Source organism: Apodemus sylvaticus (assembly GCF_947179515.1).
Source record: "Apodemus sylvaticus chromosome 5 unlocalized genomic scaffold, mApoSyl1.1 SUPER_5_unloc_1, whole genome shotgun sequence".
NCBI classification, from domain to species: Eukaryota; Metazoa; Chordata; class Mammalia; order Rodentia; family Muridae; genus Apodemus; species Apodemus sylvaticus.
Window position 1 is genome coordinate 227,022 of NW_026262993.1, and position 20,479 is coordinate 247,500.

Below are 20,479 nucleotides of genomic sequence, written 5' to 3' on the forward strand. Positions count from 1 at the left end.
GAGTTCTTGTGGAAACCAGAACCACCAGCCCAGGGATGGCATCACCCACAATGGGCAGGCTCCTACACCATCAATCACCAATTAAGAAAATGCCCTAGAAGATTGCCTACAACCAGATCTTATGGAGAAATTTTTCAGTTGACCTTCCCTCCTCTCAGATGACTTTTGCTTGTGTCAAGTTGACATAAACTGTGCAGCACAGTTGGCCAAAGTAACCTTTCTAAATTAGAACTCTCAATTTGGATTTGACTCCTTCTTTGAACTCTGTAGCTACTCACTGCTTTATTCTCTGCATACCCAAGACCCTCATCAATAAAAAGGGAATCAAAATAAGCTCATCTCACAAGTCATAGTAGGATTACTGAAAAACATCATGCAAAGGATTTACAGCTTTTTCTACCATGAAATTGCTCAGCAATTAGATGTTTGGATATTTTTCTTTGAGGCATAGTCTTGTTACAGAATTCAGGCTGGTCTTGAATTCACAATGTGTCTCAGGAGCTGCTAACTTGCAATCTTCCCACTGTAGACCACTGGTACATGACTACACAAGTGAAGTCATGGTTGTGACTCTGGTTGGCTTATGACCCTGTTCTTCTCACACTTTGAGAACTTTACATTAGGATATGAATTATAACTCCTGATGTATTACGCTTTACCTGATAGCAGGTTTTAGATTACATCATTCATAAAGTGTGCAGGAACCATAACCAACTGTGCTTACAGTAAATCATATGTGATATATTCAAAAGAATTCTGGGAGTTCTAGTTATAATATTTAAATATTCAAAATGTGAAAAAATATGACAACAGCAAGTTATATCTGAAACTATTTTGTTAATTTCTAAATCTTTGGCAAAAGAAATGCCAGGACTAAAATGAGGATAATTTTTTCATTATTTTGATTTGTACAATGTGAAGAAATGAGAACTTTCACTTGGCTAATATTTCAATTAATTGATAATAGTTTTAGACAGGGCATAATTCTTCAAAGTAGTTACTTGTTACAACTTCCTAATTTCAGAAATGCTATTTAAAAATAAATAGGTCAAGTTTCTAGTGGACTTGAGACCCCCTTCGAGGTAGGACTGAAGTATCTATCCTCTTTGGTCTTCCTTCCTCTTGAGCTTCATGTGGTCCATGAGCTGTACTGTGGGTATTCCATGCTCTTTGCCTAATATCACTGATCAGTGAGTACACGCCATGTGTGGTCTTTTATGACTGAGAAACCTCACTCAGGATGCTATTTTCTAGATCTAGCCACTGCCTTCAGATTTCAAGAAGTCATTGTTTTTAATAGCTGTCTGGTGTTACATTGTTTGAATGTACTATATCTCTAAACTTTCTACTCAGCACAGGAAAATCTGCACGTTAAGGATGAGAGGCATTTACAGCCCATAGAATGAGTGTGCTTAATAAGAATTCATTTATATTTAAATTTGTGGGCATTTTAATAAATTTAATTAACAATCTTATTATCAGTCACAAACATAAATCAAGAAATCAGTAAGACTGCACTTGCAGTTGTTTTATTAGCAAGTCATATGAGATATAAATTAATAACTTCTCTGTAATCATTCTTCCCATTATGTGAGGAAATTACATTAACAAAAGAATACATGAACTTAACTGCAAACCTTTACTTTAGTATTTGGTACTACTCTAGTCTGATTCTTTGGACTGAAATCATTTTCGTGTGTGTGTGAGTTTTTGAGTGTGTATGAGGGTGTTTATTTTTTATTTTCTATATTCTTTGTTTACATTCCAAATCCTTTCCTCTTTCCCATTGCCCCCTACCTATATGTCCCATAAGCCCTTTTCTCTCCACCTATTCCCCAATCACCCCCTCCCATGTCTCTGTCCTGGTCCTCCCCTACAATGCTGGATCAAGCCTTTCCATGAAAGGGCCCTCTCCTTCCTTCCTTCCTTCTTGGAAATCATTTGGTATGCTAATTGTGCCTTGAGTATTCAGAGCTTCTGAGCTAATTAATATCCACTTCTCAGTGATTGTATTTCATGTGTTTTCTTTTGTGACTGGTTTACCTTACTTAGGATGATATTTTCCAGTTCCAACCATTTGCCTAAAAATTTCATGAATCCATTGTTTTTAATTGCTGAGTAGTATTCCATTGTATAAATATACCACATTTTCTGTATCCATTCCTCCATTGAGGGACATCCAGGTTCTTTCCAGCTTCTGGCTATTATAAATAAGGCTGCTATGAACATAGTGGAGCATGTGTCCTTATTGCATGCCGGGGAACCCTCTGGATATATGCCCAGGAGTGGTATAGCAGGGTCATATGAGGGTGTTTATATGTCGTGTGTGTGTGTGTGTGTGTGTGTGTGTGTGTGTGAGTGTCTTCCAGTGAGTTCTTCCCCTAACCTAATGGAGACCACTGTGTTCTGATGCTTGGCTGAGAGCTTCACCATCTGTATTGGTCAAGCTCTGGCAGAAACTGTCAGGAGGATAGATAAATCAGGCCCCTGTCAACAAATGTTAAATTAGCAAGTATCTGGGCTTAATGTCTGTAGATGGGATGGATCCCTAGGTGGGGACTGTCTCGGGATGGCCTTTCCTTTGGTCTCTCCCCATATCTTTGTCCCTTATACATCGAAGGACCCATGGCTCCAGCTGCACATGTAGCAGAGGATTGTTATCAAAGGAAGGAGAAGCCCTTGGTTTTGTTGAGATTAGATAGCCAAGCGTAGTGGAATGGCAGGACTGTGAGGCAGGAGTGGGTGGGTGGCTGGGGGAGCACCCTCACAGAAGAAGGGGAGGGAGTTGGATAAGGGAGTTGTGGAGGAAACACTGAGAAGGGGGATAACATTTGAAATGCACATAAATAAAACAACCAATAAAAAAAATCAATAAAAAGAAGTCATTGGGTGCTTTTGTTTCATTCCTTTCTTAACTGTGGATGTGGTATGACCAGATCTTGTCTCTGATTTCCCCATTATAATGAACTAAAATCTAGAACTTTAAGCCTTAAACTTAAGTCTCATGATGAGTAATTGATTTTACGGATAAAATCCAAATTCTACCAGAAATATGAGTTTCACAATGGCAAATGAGTAATATATACAATATTATATATTGTACTCTCTCCATAAGAGAGAATAAAGTTGGATTGAATATACCATTTCGATTTTCAAAGTGCTGGTATTCATATATGGACTTACAAAATTAGGCATTTACCCAGCACAATGAAAGGTAAATATGTGTCAGGAGCTTCATATCAGTTGGTGTATTGTTGGTGGCTCAGAACCTGAGAGATCTCGGGGGTCCATATCAGATGAGACCAGGTTAGACTGCTGGTCTGCCTATGAAGTATTACTCCTCCTCAGCTTCTTCCAGCTTTATTCTAATTCCACCACAGAGGCCCTCAGCTCCTGTTCATTGGTTGGGTGTAAATATCTGCATCTGACTCAGCTGCTGTGCCTCTCACAAAGCAGCCATGCTGGGCTCCTGTCTCCCAGGTCTCTGGTAAATTAATGGAGTACTTCCCACTCCTACCTCTTCATATTAAGTCTCGCGATTCTTTCGGCTAGCCCTCGGGGCTTCTGTCTTCTTCCCCCCAACCCCAACCTACAATTCCTGATCATGTTCCCTTTTCCCTTCTCCCCTCTCCCACCCAGGTCTCTCCCTCTCTCTGCCCCACATGAATGCTTTCTTCTGCTTCACATGTGGGATTGAAGCATCCTCACTTAGGATTCTTCACTTATCTTGTTAAGATTCTTGAGTTCTGAGGATTATATCCTGGGGATCCTATACATTTTTTGGCTAATATCCATTTATTAGTGAATACATACCATACATGTCCTTTTTGGTCAGAGTTAATTCATCCAGTAGGATAATTTCTAGTTCCATCTATGTGCATGTACCTATAAAATTCACGAGGTTCTCATTCTTAATAGCTAAGTAAGTAAATTTTGTAAATTTTGTAAATAAACCACAAGTTTCCAACTTCCAGCTATCACAAAAAGGCCATTATGAACGAAGTGGAGCACATGCCTCTGTGGGGCATCTTTTGGATATGTGCTCAAGAGTGGTATAGCTGGGTCTTCAGGTAGATATATTTACGATTTTCTGAAGATCCTCCAGATTTATTTCCAAAGCTGTTGTACCAGTATGCCATCATATCAGCAATGGAGGAATGCTCCTCTCTGTCTACATCCTCACCAATGTGTGCTGTCACAAGAGTTTTTGATCTTAGCAATTCTGATTGGTATACTGTAATATCTTAGGGTCATTTTGATGTGCATTTCCCTGATCACTAAGGAATTTGAACATTTCTGTAAGTTCTTCTTGGCCATTTGAGATATCTTTGTTGTGAATTCTGTTTAGTTCTTTACCTCACATGAATGCTTTCTTCTGCTTCACTTGTAGGATTGAAGCATCCTCATTTTTTTTTTCTGCTGGTTAGCTTCTTGAGTTCTTTATATATTTTGAATATTAGCCCTGTCTGAATGTTACAAATAATCAACAAAACCAAGAGCTGGTTCTTTTAGAAAATCAAAAAGATAGAAAATCACCTAGCCAAGCTATCAAAAGGGCCCAGAGATAGCACCCAAATGAAAAGGGAGACATAAAAACAGAAAGTGCGGAAATTCAAAAAAATCAACAGATCATCCTTTGCCATAGAACTCCATACCCAGGTGACACAGGGAGATAGCTAGACTCCCAGAAGTGTAGACATGACTGGGGACACAGGTATGACCACCCATGCTGCTCAGAGGAACCTGCCTGAAACCCTTACAACACAAGATCCTAGGGGCAGCCTAGGACAGGTGTCTTCTGATTTCTGTCTGTGCCCAGAGCTGATCCTGGGCCACAGAGCTACATCCACAAATCCCAGCAATAGAGAGCCAATCTCCTAGGAGTGCCTACACACCTGAGTTAACAGGTAAGACCACTACTTCTCTTCAAATTCCTGGCCAAAGAGCGGCCTGCTCAAAGCCATCAGGACACAGGAACCAAGGACCAACTGGGGACAGAATCATTCTGGTTTCTGTCTCCACCCATGAGCTGAACCTGTACCACACTTCTCCATATCTAAATTCCCCCAGAGAGAGAACTGGTCTCCCAGGAGTTCTGACACAGGCTTGCAGACATACAAACCACAGTCATAGACAGCAAGACCAGCTAACTTGAGAGATAACAATATGGCAAAATGCAAACACAAGAACATGACCAACAGAAACCAAGTCGATATGGCATCATCTGAACCCAGTCCTGGATACTCAGCACACTGCAAAAACAAGATTTGGATTTAAAGTCTCAGCTCATGATGCTGATAGAGGAGTTCAAGATTGACATGAATAACTGCCATAAAGAAATGCCGGGGAACACGGGTAAATAGGTAGAAGCCCTTAAAGAAGAAACACAAAAATCCCATAAAGAATTATAGGAAAGACCAACAAACAAGGGAAGGAAGTGAACAAAACCATCCAGGACCTAAAAATGGAAGTAGAAATAATAAGGATACATGCCCACTATGTTCATAGCAGCCTTATTTATAATAGCCAGAAGCTGAAAAGAACCCAGATGTACCTCAACAGAGGAATGGATACCGAAAATGTGGTATTTATACAATGGAGTACTATTCAGCTATTAAAAACAATGAATTCATGAAATTCTTAGGCAGATGGATAGAACTAGAAAATATCATCCTGAGTGAGGTAACCCAATCGCAAAATAACACACATTGCATGCACTCACTGATAAGCTTAGAAGCTTAAGCCCAGAAGCTTAGAATACCCAATGTGCAATTAACAGACAAAATGAAGCCCAAGAAGATAGAAGACCAAAGTGTGGATACTTTGGTCCTTCTTAAAGGGGAACAAAATACCCATGGTAGGAGATACAGAAACAAATTGTGGAGCAGAGACTGAAGGAAAGGCCATTCAGAGAAGTACTTGCTGACAGGAGCCTGATATAGCTGTGTACTGAGATTCTCTGCCAGCATCTGACAAATACAGGTTGGTGCTCTTAGCCAACCATTGGACTAAACATAAATTCCCCAATGGAGCTTGAGAGGAGATTCCTGCCCCATAGTGGTAACAGCAATATTAACCAACCACTACCCCCACAGACCTTCCAGGGACTAAACTATTAATCAAGGACTACACATTGAGGTGCCCATGGCTCTACCTGAATATGTAGCAGAGAATGGCCTTATTGGACATCAAAGGGAGGAGAGGCCCTTGGTCCTCAGAAGGATAGATGCCCAAGAATAGGGGAATTTCAGGACAGGGAAGCAGGAGTGGGTGTGTTGGTGAGCAGGGGAGAGGGGATTTGGGTGGGATGTTTTCAGAGGGGAAACCAGGAAAGGGGATAACATTGAAATGTAAATAAAGAAAATATCTAATAAAAACACCATAAAAACTGATCATATCATACTGCAAAAGCCTATACACAACAAAACTGGAACATCTAAATGATATGGATGATTTTTCTAAACAGATACTACATACTAAAGTTAAATCAAGAGCATGTAAACTAACTAAACAGGCCCATATCTCCTAAGGAAATAGAAGATGTCATTAAAAAACTGGCAAACAAAAACAGCCTAAGGCCAGATGGCTTCTGGGCAGAATTCTATCAGACCTTCAAAGAAAAGTTAATGCCAACACTCTTCAGACTATTCCACAAAATTAACACAGAAAGAACACTACCTAATTAATTCTGTAGAGCCAAAATTATTCTGATACATAAATGAAACACGGACGCAAAGAAAGAAAGAGAACACTAGATCAATTTGACTTATGATCATCAATGAAAAAGTACTCAATAAAATACTAGCAAACCGAATCTAAGAACACATCAAAGTCATCATTCAGCATGACCAAGTAGGCTTCATCCCATGGATGCAAGGTTGGTTCAATATATGAAAATTCAATAACTATATAAGAAAGTCAAAGAAAAAATTAATGGTCATTTCAATAGATTCTGAAAATGCATTTGACAAAATTTATCACCCCTTCATGTTAAAAATACTGAAGTGATCAGGAATTCAAGGCCCATACCCAAACATAATAAAATCAACATGCAACAAACCAACTGCCAATATCAAATTAAATGGACAGCTTTTCACTTTTAAAGTTATATTTTCCTGCTCACTATTATGACTCCAGCCATGAAACCTCTTTAAGGAAAACTTGCATAAATGGAAAGAAAACCCATATTTGAAAGATACACAGTCTGTATCTTATTTTCAGCAAACTGCAACTAAAATGATTATGTCTATTTATTTGTGTATATAATAAACTGAAGGACATGTGAATGAAAATGAGGCCAACCTACTATAGTGCCTGGGAGAGAAACAGGTACATCAGTCACAGAAAAGGGGAGGTCTGGATACTACAACATTAATGAATTCAAGAACCAGGGGCTTTTTGTGGTAAACAGCTCTAGGTCAGCAGGGCCTTCCGCCCTTCCCCCACCCCACTTCCCAGAGCAGTGGAATAACTGCCAAGCACTGAGATTACCATGAAATCTTAGCGACAAAGGTCAGCATACTAGTCAGTAGCCCTGCAAACATTGGCAGTTCCTCCTACTCCTAGACACTGGGGCCACTTAGGGAAGCTGACACATTTCTTTCTCCACCTGCCTCCCAGCCTGCCCCTTTCCCCTGACCCCCAGCCCCAGACACCTGTCATTGCTGTCTCGGTCATTGATGTCATTTTTCCTAAGTATGAGTCTGCGCTCTACTGTGGCAACATCACCCCGGGTAGCAGCCTTGTGGATCTTGCTGAAGGCTTTGTAGCTTTTGATCTCTCTGGCAGAAGAGAGGCCAGTACCACTCTGACATGGCCTCCCATGGCCTGTGAAGGACTCCCTCTGGCCGGTGAAGAAATAAAGAAAGGCATCAAAGCCTTTGTAAATTAAATACAAGTGAAGGCACAACTTTCCAAATTCTATGAAACACAATGAAATCAGTGCTAAGAGGAAAGGTCATAGCCCTAAGTATGTTCATTAAAAAAAAGTAGATTTCTCATAATAAAAATTTAAATATACAACTATATTTAAAGTTCTAGAAAAAAGAAGCAAACACCCAAGAGTAGACACTGAAAATAATCAAACTCAGGACTGAAATCAATTCATTAGGAACAAAGACAACAAGACAATGAATCAGCCAAGCCAAGAGCTGGTTCTTTTAGAAAATCAACAAGATAGACAAAACCTTATCCAAACTAAATAAACATCAGAGAGACAATATCCACACTAACAAAATCAGAAATGAAAAGGGAAACCTAAGAACAGGTCCCGAGGAAACGTAAAAGTCATTAGGTCTTACTGGAAAAGCATCTTCTCCAACAATTTGGAAAATCTTAAGGATATGGATGATTTTCTAGATAGATACTTACCAGAGTTAAATCAGGGAAACAAATTAAATAGTTCTGTAACCCCTAAAGAAATAGAAGCAGCCATTAAAATCTAGAGGCTCACAGTCTGAGGTTCTCAGATTTCAGGCAATCGAGATTCAAGGGCCAAGATCATCCTCAGGTCCCACAAGAAAAACAGCCAAGATGACTGGGGACAGTATTCTGGTGTCCTAGATGGGCCTGGCACATCCCACAAGTCAGAGATGGACACAGAAACAGTCTCCTGGGAGCGGATTTAAGACAAGCCCAGACTGGGCTTGGGGATAAAGGAAGTGGCTTTGTAATCCTGGTGACCTGTGGCCTATCCGCAGGAGTCTTGAAGGTAGAAGGAGAGACCTTACTCTGCACCATTGTCCTCTGACACCCAGATACACACCCCACCACAACATCATACACGCTTATAGAAAATATTAAAAGTTCAAACAAAAGGCCAGTTGGTCGAGGCCTGACAGCCTGCCTGACACTCTACACACACACACACACACACTCTCTCTCTCTCTCTCTCTCTCTCTCTCTCTCTCTCTCTCTCTCTCTCACAATATCCCTCTGATATCTTCTACATCTGAAACTGACTGATATGCAGGGCAGCAGCTCCATGCTGAACTGTATTTTTTGGAAAATGGAACTCAATAAAGCTATTAAAATATCCATAGTTTATACTTACCAAAAGCTATTAAACCCTGCATATTTTGCATTTATTAAAAGTCATTAAGATCTCCATATTTTATCTTTTTAAAAAAGGAATGGAAACTAATGTTTATTTGTGGCCATTCTTAGGCACAGCATGCTGAAACACGAGTCTTGCTGCGTCATTCCAAGAGGAAGCAGGTACAGCATCCTGTCCAAGGTCAGAAGCAGCACACAGCAAGGCTGATGTGCAGACACCATCTTATAATACACAAAAGGTGTGAATGTAGCGTTCTTTTTCTTGAGGCTTTGATATGGTATTCATCAGTGCATACACAGAAGACACTGAAGCAGCTTTTTACCTATTGCATATCCTGAAAACACCTCTACTGATATGGCTTTATTTCACAGATTGTCAATGAGAACACATAAATAAGAATGCCAATTCCATGTTTTTATCACCTACCACTCAGGCAAACATAGGCATCTTGCCAATGACTGGCTACACACATATTCTAGGCAAACAAATTTTAATATTTACACTTCATGAAATCAATAGATATTCCCATCAGGAATGGTCCTATTCTACAAAGGTAAATCACTGAAGTCCTGAGAGATGACTTAAAAGCATTATTTCTTGGCCCAGCAAGATGACTCCGTATTTTAAAGCACTCACTCCTCTTTGGCTCCTTGTACCCATCCCATGTCAGATGTCTCAAAACTGCCTGTTACTGCAGTTCTAGGGGATTTGATGTCCTCTTCTGGCCTCCATAGACACATGTATACACATGGCACAAACTCACAAAGACAGACACATAAATCTTTTTAAAAATTTTTCAGCTCTAATGATTAATTATAAGATAATTTAAAACAAATCTATGCAACAGATGGTACTTGCCCCACAACTGTGATGTAGCAGAGAGCTACAGCCCCAACACACTGTCTTATCTCTGACTGAGGGAGAAGGCGAAACTGTTGCTCTCAGACTGCCAATGCTCAAAGACTAAGGTGCTTCATGAATCCACTGAGTTGTAGTCCATCATGAAGCCAGTTCCTGTTCTGGCAGAGGAGAACCACCCTCCTCCCATGGAACCACATCATAATAGAAGTGCTCATGCTTCGTGCCCACACAGAAAAATAAGACCCAATGCACAGAATTGCTTTCTATGCCCTCAGGAGGCATCATCCTGGACTCTCTGCAGGTTCTCTAAGGTCAAGGGTCTGGTGCACTGCTTCTAGGCTGAAGAACTTGTAGATGAATGAAGTGTTATGGAAGCACCTGGTTAGATGAAAAGCATCACAAGAAGTACATAGGAGGACAGTGACTTCAGAGGGAGACCCCAACCAGGCATGGCTCACTTGTGAGCCTCTTCTGTGGATATAGGTTTTACCTAACTGAAATGATTTAAGATGCCATCCCTATAGCCTTTCTGGGCAAAGCCCTTGTTTCTGACTTTCCATAAAATTCATTTTTGCAGTGAAAGTATGCATACATATTCAGTGCCCTAGGAGGCTGAGGCAGGAAGATCACAGGTCTCAGACCATTGTGGCATACATGGTGAGAACCTGCCACTGCAAAATCAGTGAAGGGAGCTGAGGAGATGGTCCAGGGGCTCTAGAGTCCACTGTGCAAGCACAAGGACTGGGGTTTGGCTCCCCAGAACTCATATAAATCCAGGAAGGCATGCTGGCCTCTCGTAATCCCAGCATTTGGAAAGCAAAATGGGGTCCTTAGGGCAAGTTCCACAGCTAGACTAGTTGGAATTTATGAGTTCCAGGTTCAGTGAGGAGATCCTACCTCAATAAATAAAGTAGACAGCAGTCAAGGAAGATGCTTGATGTCAACTTCAGACATGCACCTAGACGTGTATTCCTACATATATGTGAGCATGCATATATATACATATAGAAAAATCATTAAAATTTTTATTTTTGTATATAATGATGTTGGTGACAACAGTTAATAAAAGTGTTTCTTTTTGTGCAATAGTAAAATTTTCTTTAGTATTTAATCTGAAAAAGCCATAGAAATATTTGACAAATTTGTGTGTGTTGGGAAGTTGGTGCCAGGGATAGAACCCAGGGAGTTATGAATACTAGCAAGTATTCACACACACACTCACAGAGAGAGAGACAGAGAGAGAGACAGAGAGAGAGAGAGAGAGAGAGAGAGAGAGAGAGAGAGAGAGAGAGAGAGAAGTTTGCATGAGAGTAGCAAGCCAAAAAATTCCAGGCATGCGTGATGGTGCAATCCTATAATCCAAGCTCTAGGTGCCAGAAGTTCTAGGCCAACCTGGGGTACATAGCTAATCCAGATTCAGAGTAAACAGACAAAAGACACTTAACACTGAGCACAGGATTTGTCAAGATTTCATTAACAAGAAAGACCAGGAGCTAGCAAGGTAGAAAGTCAGAAGCACGAAATCTCCAGCTTTTCTTCCCTTGATCTGGTCCCCAAGTCCCTAACTATGTACACCAGTATTTAGGCAGAGGTCAAGTAATTAATGCCCTGACCTTACAGACATGGGCATAATCTCATTCCTGAGTTAGCCTTAATCCACTCTGACTTCTTATCCACTATAAGAATGTCTGTGTGGTTTCCATGACACATGGTGGCACAGACACTTGAGTGACAGGACACATGATCCAAGTCCCGTCCCAGCAGGCACTGTCTCTTCCACTACAAGGATGGCTCTGACAGCCAGAAGGCTGTCTGCCTAGCATTATCTGCCTTATGCCAATTTATATCCACTGGATGCTGAATGCAAAAATGAACTCAGTTCTTTTTTCCTGGTGTAAATGAGTTTGCAGATTTACACATGAAATATTATCAGGTTTAATACCTGCAAGGGTAAATTAATTTTTTCTTTTTTTAATATTTATTTTTACATGCTAGGGAATCCTCTGGAGGTTGCCCAGGAATGGTATAGTGGGGTAACTAATATCGGGCCTGAAGACCAAAGCCAGAAGTCTTCTAGCCTCCATGTATCTCCATCACACAGGCAAGTGCACCAGCACACACCTATGCTCACACATGCTGTGGGGGAGGGGAGAAAACAAAGCAGGTTCCCAGGACCATGCTGCAACAAAACACAGGTTGACAAATCCAAGGAAACTCTCAGAAAGCCTGGAAGAAAAGCGAGGAGACCCTAGACTGCTGTCAATAGGGTGGCTCTAGGGCAGGAACCTCCAGTGTGTGAAAAGGCAAATGAGTAACTTCTTTGGTCTGGACAGCCTTGCCCATGATGGACACAGCTTCTCTGTGAGAGTAAGAGAATGGTTCTGGGGGCCAAGGATCCCTGACGAAGCTTACAGGAACAAGGCTCTTCCCTAGGCCAAGCCACCAGACAAGACGGCGTGGCTCTCAACCCCTCCGCACACGGGAAGAAAGAATGGGGCCAGCAGATACATCCAAGGTGATTCTTTATGCCATAAATTAGGGCCACTGTTGGATTTGATAGCCACATCAGACCTTCTTCAGATTTGGGTCATTTAACTTCAAATCTACTTTGCGCAGAAGACAGGGGGTGACAGGCCAGCAGCCCACAGGCCTGTTTTGACTGTATCTCATCAGGGCCGACGGTCCCTAACAGTTCCCCCTTGCTGGCATTTGGCTCAGATTAGGAGATCTCTTTCTATTCCGTACTCAACTGTAATCTTAACTCTGACTCCAGCCTCTTGGGCTACCCGGTAAGCTTTAAAGAGAGCATCACGCTTAAAATCATGGAACACCGCCTAGAGAGGAGACCCAGCAGCTGAGAGCTCTTTCTGCTCTTCCAGAGGATCTGGGTTTGATTTCCAGGATTTACATGGTGGCTCACAACCATCCAAAAGTTCCAGTTCCACAGGATCAAACACCCTCTTCTACCCTCCCCAGGAACTGGGCACACATACGGTACCCATACATACATCCAGGCAAAATACTCACACACACAAAACAAATCTAAAAAAAAAAAATGTTTTTTTTAAAGCACAGAATGCTAGCTCTGAGAACCCTTTTATTTCATTTCCTTTTAATCCAAGAAAATTCCTTAAATGAGCAGTTCTCAAGGTCCGTAATGCCCTGACCCTTTAATACAGTTCCTCATGTTGTGGCGACCCCTCAACCATAAAATTATTTTGTGGCTACTTCATAATGGCAGTTTTGCTACCGTTATGAATCATAATGTAAATATCTGATATATATCTGATATGCAACCCCCGTGAAAGGGTCATTAGACCCCCCCCCCAAAGGACTGGAAACTCACAGGTTGAGAACCACAGCCTTAGCGCCTTAGACGGTCAGTCACAAGGACAGTCATAATGGACACTTACAGACACTGAACACTCTCAAGCACTAGGCCAAGAGATTTACATATTTTAATCAAATGAGTGCAATATGGCTTTGGTTTTGGTCTCCCTTTTGAATCAGGGGAACCTGAGACATGCGTGCCCTCCTCTCATCTCGCTCCTACATTGTGAAGACACCTTACCAAGCACTAACCCTTGGGCATCCAAAACCTAGGAGTAGCAATGGCTCATGGCAAACGGGAAGCAAAAAAAAAAGGAATCCAGGAACTAGCCACAGCAGGATCCAGTCCCAAAGGCATAGCCCAAGTGATTTATCTGCTCCAGGTAGGTGGATCTTCTGAAACGTCCACAGCCCCCCACCCTAGCTGGGCACCAAGACTGACAGAGAGGAAGGTGAACATCTCAAATTCAAACTGGAACACGTAGGATATAACTCTTGCCTCGTCTGACTTCTTCCTATTCTTAACAAGCGCTTTACACTTGAGCATGTAATAATGTTTGCACTGCATTTGCTCTGTGTCAAGCTGGGAGAGAGACGGAGGATACATCATTTAAAAGAGCATTCTTGGCTCCCTCGACCATGACTTAGTTGTCATAGACAATAGGACTTATTGTTCTGCCAAGTCACAGACTGTGCAGCCATTTCTTACCCTGTTGTCTTCCTGGATCTCCCAGTCACTCGAGGAAGTTGTCAGCTGCTGCCCTTGGGAACAGTTAGCAAACTGGAAAAGGACAGAAAACATCCTTCTGTTCTCCTGTGTGTCTGGAAAGATGGCATCTTGGAAATTGACTCCGTGCGGCAAGAGATTGTAATTTTCATCCATCCTAAGGGGAAAGGGTCAAAGCAGAGACATAGGTGAGGCGAATGGAGATGGGCCAGATACAGTCTGGTTTACAAAGGACAGAAACTGTCTTGCTAATGTCACCATGAAGTCTGGCATGGTTCTCAGGAAGGGACTTCTACCATTAACACTTCTCATTGCTTTCTTCTTTGCTTGAGTCTAGCTTAAGTGTTTCTAAAGAATGGAGTCTAGACAAGGCACAAGGTCTCAGGTGTTGGCATTCCTGTGGGTCTGTCTCCCATGTCTTATAATGTCCGTTGCTTCCTGGTGAGCAGACAGAAGTTGTAATGTGACCTGGATTTAAGCCTCACTGCTACACTGGGCTTGTGATGCGAAGCCAGCTTCTTCTTTAAGCACCACTGTCTTCCTGACTGCTACAACAGGACTGTAATAGAATATAGTCTCTTGGTGTTATCATGGGGGTCACAATGGAAAACTGTAAACGTGACTCAGTGGGTAAGAGCACTTCCTGCTCAAGTGTGAGGACCCAAGGTCAAATCCATAGCACCCCCATAAAAAGCCTGTTGTGACTGGGCATGCCAGTAACACGAACACTGGGCAACAGAGACGGGCAGATCTTGAGAACCTGCCAGCCCAGCCTAGCCAAAACGGCAAGTTTCCAGGTCGATGAGAAGCCCTATCTCAGGGAAATAAAGTGGATAGAGACAGAAAAAGATGCCACGCATACTCCAGTGCATGCACCACATACACACCCAGCACACACATCCAACAGGCACAAGGATAACAAAGAACTTGGCACAGAGCATACTGCCCCATGCCTGGTCACACAGCATCTCCACCTGGGCGGAGTAGAAGAGCCCTCCCTCTCCAGCTTGGTACTGCCATGGCAGGTAGTTGTAGAGGCCGGGCACCTCGGAATGCAGCGCCAGCACCTTGCTCGGAGCGGCAGCCCTCGCTCAGGGGTCTCCACTCCGACTGCAGCTGGCAGGCTCACTCAGGCGCCTGGGAGGCAGGGAGGCAGAGCGCGGCTAGCAGCAGCGGGAGCGGGCATGAAGGCAGCTAAGCTCTAGCCTGGGCGCAAGGCCTGGCCGGGTGCCGGGGGCAGCGGGGAGCCGGGAAGCCCGCAGCGCCTACCGGGGAACCGCGGCCGGGGCGCTCGGCTGCACACGCTCTGGAGAGCTGGGTGCGCGGCTAGCAGTATGACCGGGATCTGCTGCACAGGCTCTGGAGAGCTGGGTGCAGGACTAGCAGTAAGACCTGGATCACCACGCCCCAGCCTTCTCCCCTCCATGCTTAAAAAGGGTGGAGAGGAAGTGACGGGAGGGGCGGGGACTGGGGCGGGGACCTAGGCAGGGGCGGGCAGTGCGCATGCGCGAAAGCCGCAGTGTGCTGTGAAAATGTCTTCTCTCTGGCCTGTGCATGTAAAACCCCAGATATCCCACCTGTCTCAGCCTCTCCTTTATATGTGCTCAGGCGTGTTTCCATCTATGAAGTGAAGATGGCGATGTGTGTGTGTAAGGATGGGGGAAGACGTGTGCTCTGTAGTGTCATGTGTGAAGTTCTGTGGTGTAAGTGTGCTTGAGAGTGTCATGCTTATCAACCATGTGGGTTCCAGAGCCCACATTATGGAAAAAAATTACAAAAAAGCTGAACCCCAAGAGGAGAAAATCTCTGTTAATATCGGGTATCCTACTGAAAAGTCTTGAGAAACTGTGAGTTCTTGCCATCTCAGAAAGCAGGCTGACTTAAACACCTATCATTACAATGGCCAAAACAAATGTACCACTCCTTGTCTACCGGGGTGGTAGATGAAAATCCATGCTGAGCCTCGGGAAAGGAAGCTGAGCTGGACTCTCCCACCAAAGAAACAACTACCTCCACAAGGCAAGTATGGGCATTCCATGGGGAGGAAGAGGTCCACCTCCCGATTTTCATCTGGCCTTGCTCCCATGTATCAAGTTAATGTTTTAGCTCAGTGAAAGTAATTACCAGCCAGGCTCTGCAATCCATCATTCACCCTGGGCATTCCTGCTGATTCTTTCTTTGGTCTATAGGACACAAGAATCTCTTCTGTTGATCTGTAAGTGCAAAGGAAAGGTTTGGTTGTTACTAGTTTCTTGCTATTCTAAATTTCTGCCAAGTAATTAGACTAGAAAATGAACTATTTTCAAGTTTTTTAATTGAAGATATGGGGGTTAGAGTAGTCATAGCCTCTAACAAAAGTAAGATTAAAACCATACATCTTTGATGCCCCTCCCCCCCCCACACACACCTCTTCCAAGTAGAATGGACAAATGTAATCTGACTCTAGACAGTGAGCTCAGGGACTTGATCCAAATCACCCTCCTTCTAATTTAGGTCATTTGGCAAGAATACCTTAGTAAATTAGCAAACTGCATATAAATTTACAAAAGGTATTGCTATATCCTCATATCATCCAAAAGAAAAGCATTATTGGAATCCTCACTGCATAGACAATGAGTGGAAAGTTCAGAGGTTAGATGCACTATCCCCAGGAACACATTTCACAGGTTACAAAACAAATTTACCCACTCAAAACATTACGCTTCTATACATCTTTCCAAGTAACTATAATACAGGACAGCTTACATGAGTTCTAACCAGGAGTAATATCCAAAATTGATTAGCTCTTTGGCGTTCATCACACAGTAGGCATTGTTTATTTTACACACTCCACTAAACTACAGACGTGACAAAGGCATTCTAAAATTCCCCCTCAATGCTGCCTACCATGCAAGTCTGTTTCCTTTACATAAGTACATTGATTAGCAATATAAATACAAGTAAATATAATAAATTTATAGATACATATGTATGCATATAATATATAAAAGACCTATGTCGTAATAATCACAGTAATGGTAAGTTAAAATACATCAGTTTAAAACATTCTGTCTTTGGTGATCAGAAACCCTATGGATATAGGATCTGTGGCTATACACACTACCAATCTAAACATCAAATGGCTGTGTGTGACAGCTAGCTTGTTCAGACAATGCTTCATTTGACAATGGACCATGAGAACACGGTGGTCCCACAGACTGACATGAAGCAATTTTTATAAAATGATCTAATGTACACATAGTTGAAAAAGAAAAAAAAGAAACTGAAGGACAAGAAAACAAAGGCCTTATTGTTGGAGCAAAATATTGATGGTAAATTATCTGCTTACAAATAAATCTATGATTAAAAAGAAGAAGAAGAGAGAAACCAGCAAAACTACTACAGACACATTTGTGCCTGAGGAGGAGGCAGTCCTCAGAAGGGCTTGAGAGACGGTGCTAAGCAAATGGGCATCTCCATCTTGTCACACCCACGGACGACTTTCCAGGATGACAAGATATGATCCTGACATTGTTTAGACTTCAGCTCTTATATTAGCTTTTAATCAGAAAAAGGTTTTAAGTGAAAAATGTCTTGACAACAGTCAAATAATCTTGTACAATGTATCCATATATTAATCTAAGTATAAGATTCAAACATTTAAAAGTAAGTTTTATAAAATGCAAACATTCAGTAACTTGATTAATTACTAAAGCACTACCCAGTACTCCCAGAGCTCCCAGGACTAAACCACCAACCAAAGACTACACATGGAGGGACCCAGGGCTCCAGATGCATATGTAGCTGAGGATGGCTTGTTGGACACCAAAGGGAGAAGAGCCCTTGGTCCTGAGAAGGCGAGATGCCCTAGTATAGGGGAATGTCAGGACAGGGAAGAGGGAGTGTGTGGTTGGTGAGCAGGGGGAGGGGGGAAGGGTTAGGGAGTTTTGGGGGAAAGCAGAACCGGGAATGGGGACAACATTTGAAATGTAAATAAAGAATACAACTAATTAAAAAACCGATCTATGTGCAGAGAGCTTATAAAGTCTACAGTAGTTTGTTATAATGCCCCAGGTCCTCAAAGTCACACACCATTCACTCACCAACTCACCACGGCTTTAGGTTTGTAAACTCCACTCATACAAGTGCACCCTATGTATGCTTGATTTTCAGCATCTCTACTGTGTTCTTTTTGTATCTTTTCTGTGTTCAGATGTTTTTAAATATAAAAATATCTGTTCTGGTTGGCTACAATATGCAGAACAGAAATACGCTGTACAGTCTTGTGACTTAGGAGCAAGATAATGTATCACATAACCTTAAGGAATAGGCCACACCATCTAGGACTGTGAAGACTATTCAGTGATGTTCACATAACAATTCAATCTAAATGTCCTGGCATGTTCCTGAGGTTTAGCGACATGAGAGCACAAATAACACCACATCTCTCTTTGTCATTGAATGAAACCAAGGCACCAGGATCTACAAACAGAACAAGCAACATCTTCTTTGGTGTATAAAAATTAACTTCATTACACATACTATTTTTCTTATTTCCACTCTGTATTATTTCCACCTGAAAGGTGTGCTAAAAAGGAAGAAGTCAGCCGTAATCCCAGAAATGAGAGCTGCTGAGATCTGCTTTTCCTCCTAGCCATTTCCTCTGATAGACTATTCAAAATACTTCCCTTCCCACAGAAAGCTGGAATACTATCGTGATGGACAGTAGTAAGATAGATAACACAGTCTAGAAGAAATGGATTTCATTGCACTTACAGCATTGGTTCAAACTCCTAACTAAAGAAACAAGGCAAACTGGAGGATCTATGTATTAAACTCCTTTGGAAAACTAAGAAAGGAGGCAACATAACTACTCAAGTGTGACACCCATAAAACAAGAATAAATAAGAATCTACAGTGAGTACAGAGAGGTACCCCCTGTTGGAATTGGTTTTGTTCCTCAAAACCAGTTTTTTACTTTCTATTTTAGCATTGAAACTATAAACTCTTAATTATTTTATCAATGAGAAACTTAGCTCAGTCCCAAAAGTGGGGGTGGGCATAAAAAGTCCTCTTATCTTCTCAAAATTACCGTCAGATAACACTAAGGAAATACTACCTAAGTGTAGCACGTACGCCTTTTCCGACTTCTGGCACAGCTATGTAGCCTTAGCCCTCTAGTACATGAAACAAATAACTTACAAGGAAGGTCAAGTGCAGAGTGATCAGCTCTGCACATGTGAAAATGGACTTCAATGGAACCAGTGGCCTGCAGTGATAGGAGCCCCTGGGACACAAATGTGTTTTAAACATTTTCATTGATCATGTATGTATGTCAAAGGTACCTGTTTAAAACACACCCATAGAGAAAAAAAATGCTTTTTGTACTACTTACCACTGAGTAAACAAACACAAGTTTTAAATAATTTTCAGTGCAATAGACCTGAAATTTTATTCACCACAGCCTAGTGATTTTAAATGTCCTGTGACCCTCTTAAGTGCTGCCAACATCAACATCTGGTACCTGCACAAAGAAAACAGATTCTAAAGGATTCTTCAGAACCCTTTCAATTTAATCATATGCTTAATATGTTTCTAAGATTTTTTCTCTTCTTTCTAATACAGCAAAACATAAGTACTTTTTTTAAAAAAGTAAGAAACTGTTCTAAGAGATAGCTATATGTTGAAAAAATAAGTATCTGAAATCGAGTTGTTGCTTATTTCTTCACCCCTCTAAAGAGTTTATAAACAGGGATCTTAAAAAAATAAAAAATAAAAAATAATCAGGGATCTTTAATCTGATTAAACTTCTGAGTAGGACCACCCCCCTACAAATACATGAATATGAAGAAGAGACACTGAAACCCAAAGCATAGCCTCTACGCATGTATTTCTTCTTCCTCTTGTATTTTCTAGCACAAGGATTATTTTATGACCACACCATTCAAAGATTGTAAGAAAAATGATCATTTCACTGTGGAGGACTATGACATACACTGTTTTCCAAAGCTATACACTAACAAACTGTGTTAGGAATCTCAAAAGAATCCAATAATTATTAACTAAACTAAAATATTTAATATAGAAGTTCAAATTGACTTCCAAAAAGTAAATCTTGCTATAGGGGAAATCAACTACATATCAAAAAGAAGTGACCTGAAGAACATTTTTTTAAGCTAAATTACTCTAAGATACCTTCTTTGGTTTAAAAAACTGTAGGAAAGTGTAGGAAGTAGGAAAACTACTTCCCGATTGCACGTCATCTGAAATGAAAGAATCATCCCATACTGTGTACTTTTAAGACAGTTGCCTGGAAGTTCATGTCTATGGAAACCCCATCCCTATCTGTGCTTCTGGATCAAGTCTGAATTATCACTGTTAAGTAAATCAGCCCAGAAAAGTTTTCCTCTGTTTCAATATCATCAACTACTAATACACAGGACATACAATGGGGAGTTCACAGCTAATGCATCATTTTCTTTTCTCAAGCACTCATACCACACCACATACCTGCTTAATATCCAAAA

The 20,479-nt window shown here is 41.6% G+C and overlaps 2 protein-coding genes across 2 annotated transcripts in view; both read right to left on the reverse strand.

Moving 5' to 3' along the window:
• Positions 1 to 15,027, reverse strand: part of LOC127676048 (ankyrin repeat domain-containing protein 26-like) — a 68,352-nt gene extending 53,325 nt beyond the window's left edge. The window contains exons 1-2 of the mRNA XM_052171971.1: positions 14,948 to 15,027; positions 13,956 to 14,130 (exon numbers count right to left, since the gene is read on the reverse strand). Of these exons, the coding sequence (XP_052027931.1) occupies positions 13,956 to 14,129 (174 nt within the window). The 5' untranslated portion in view covers position 14,130; positions 14,948 to 15,027. The remainder of the gene's footprint in view (positions 1 to 13,955; positions 14,131 to 14,947) is intronic.
• The window catches only part of LOC127676049 (ubiquitin-conjugating enzyme E2 pex4-like), a 254,148-nt gene that overhangs the window by 226,908 nt on the left and 6,761 nt on the right, over positions 1 to 20,479 (reverse strand). The gene's annotated exons all lie outside the window — the stretch shown is intronic.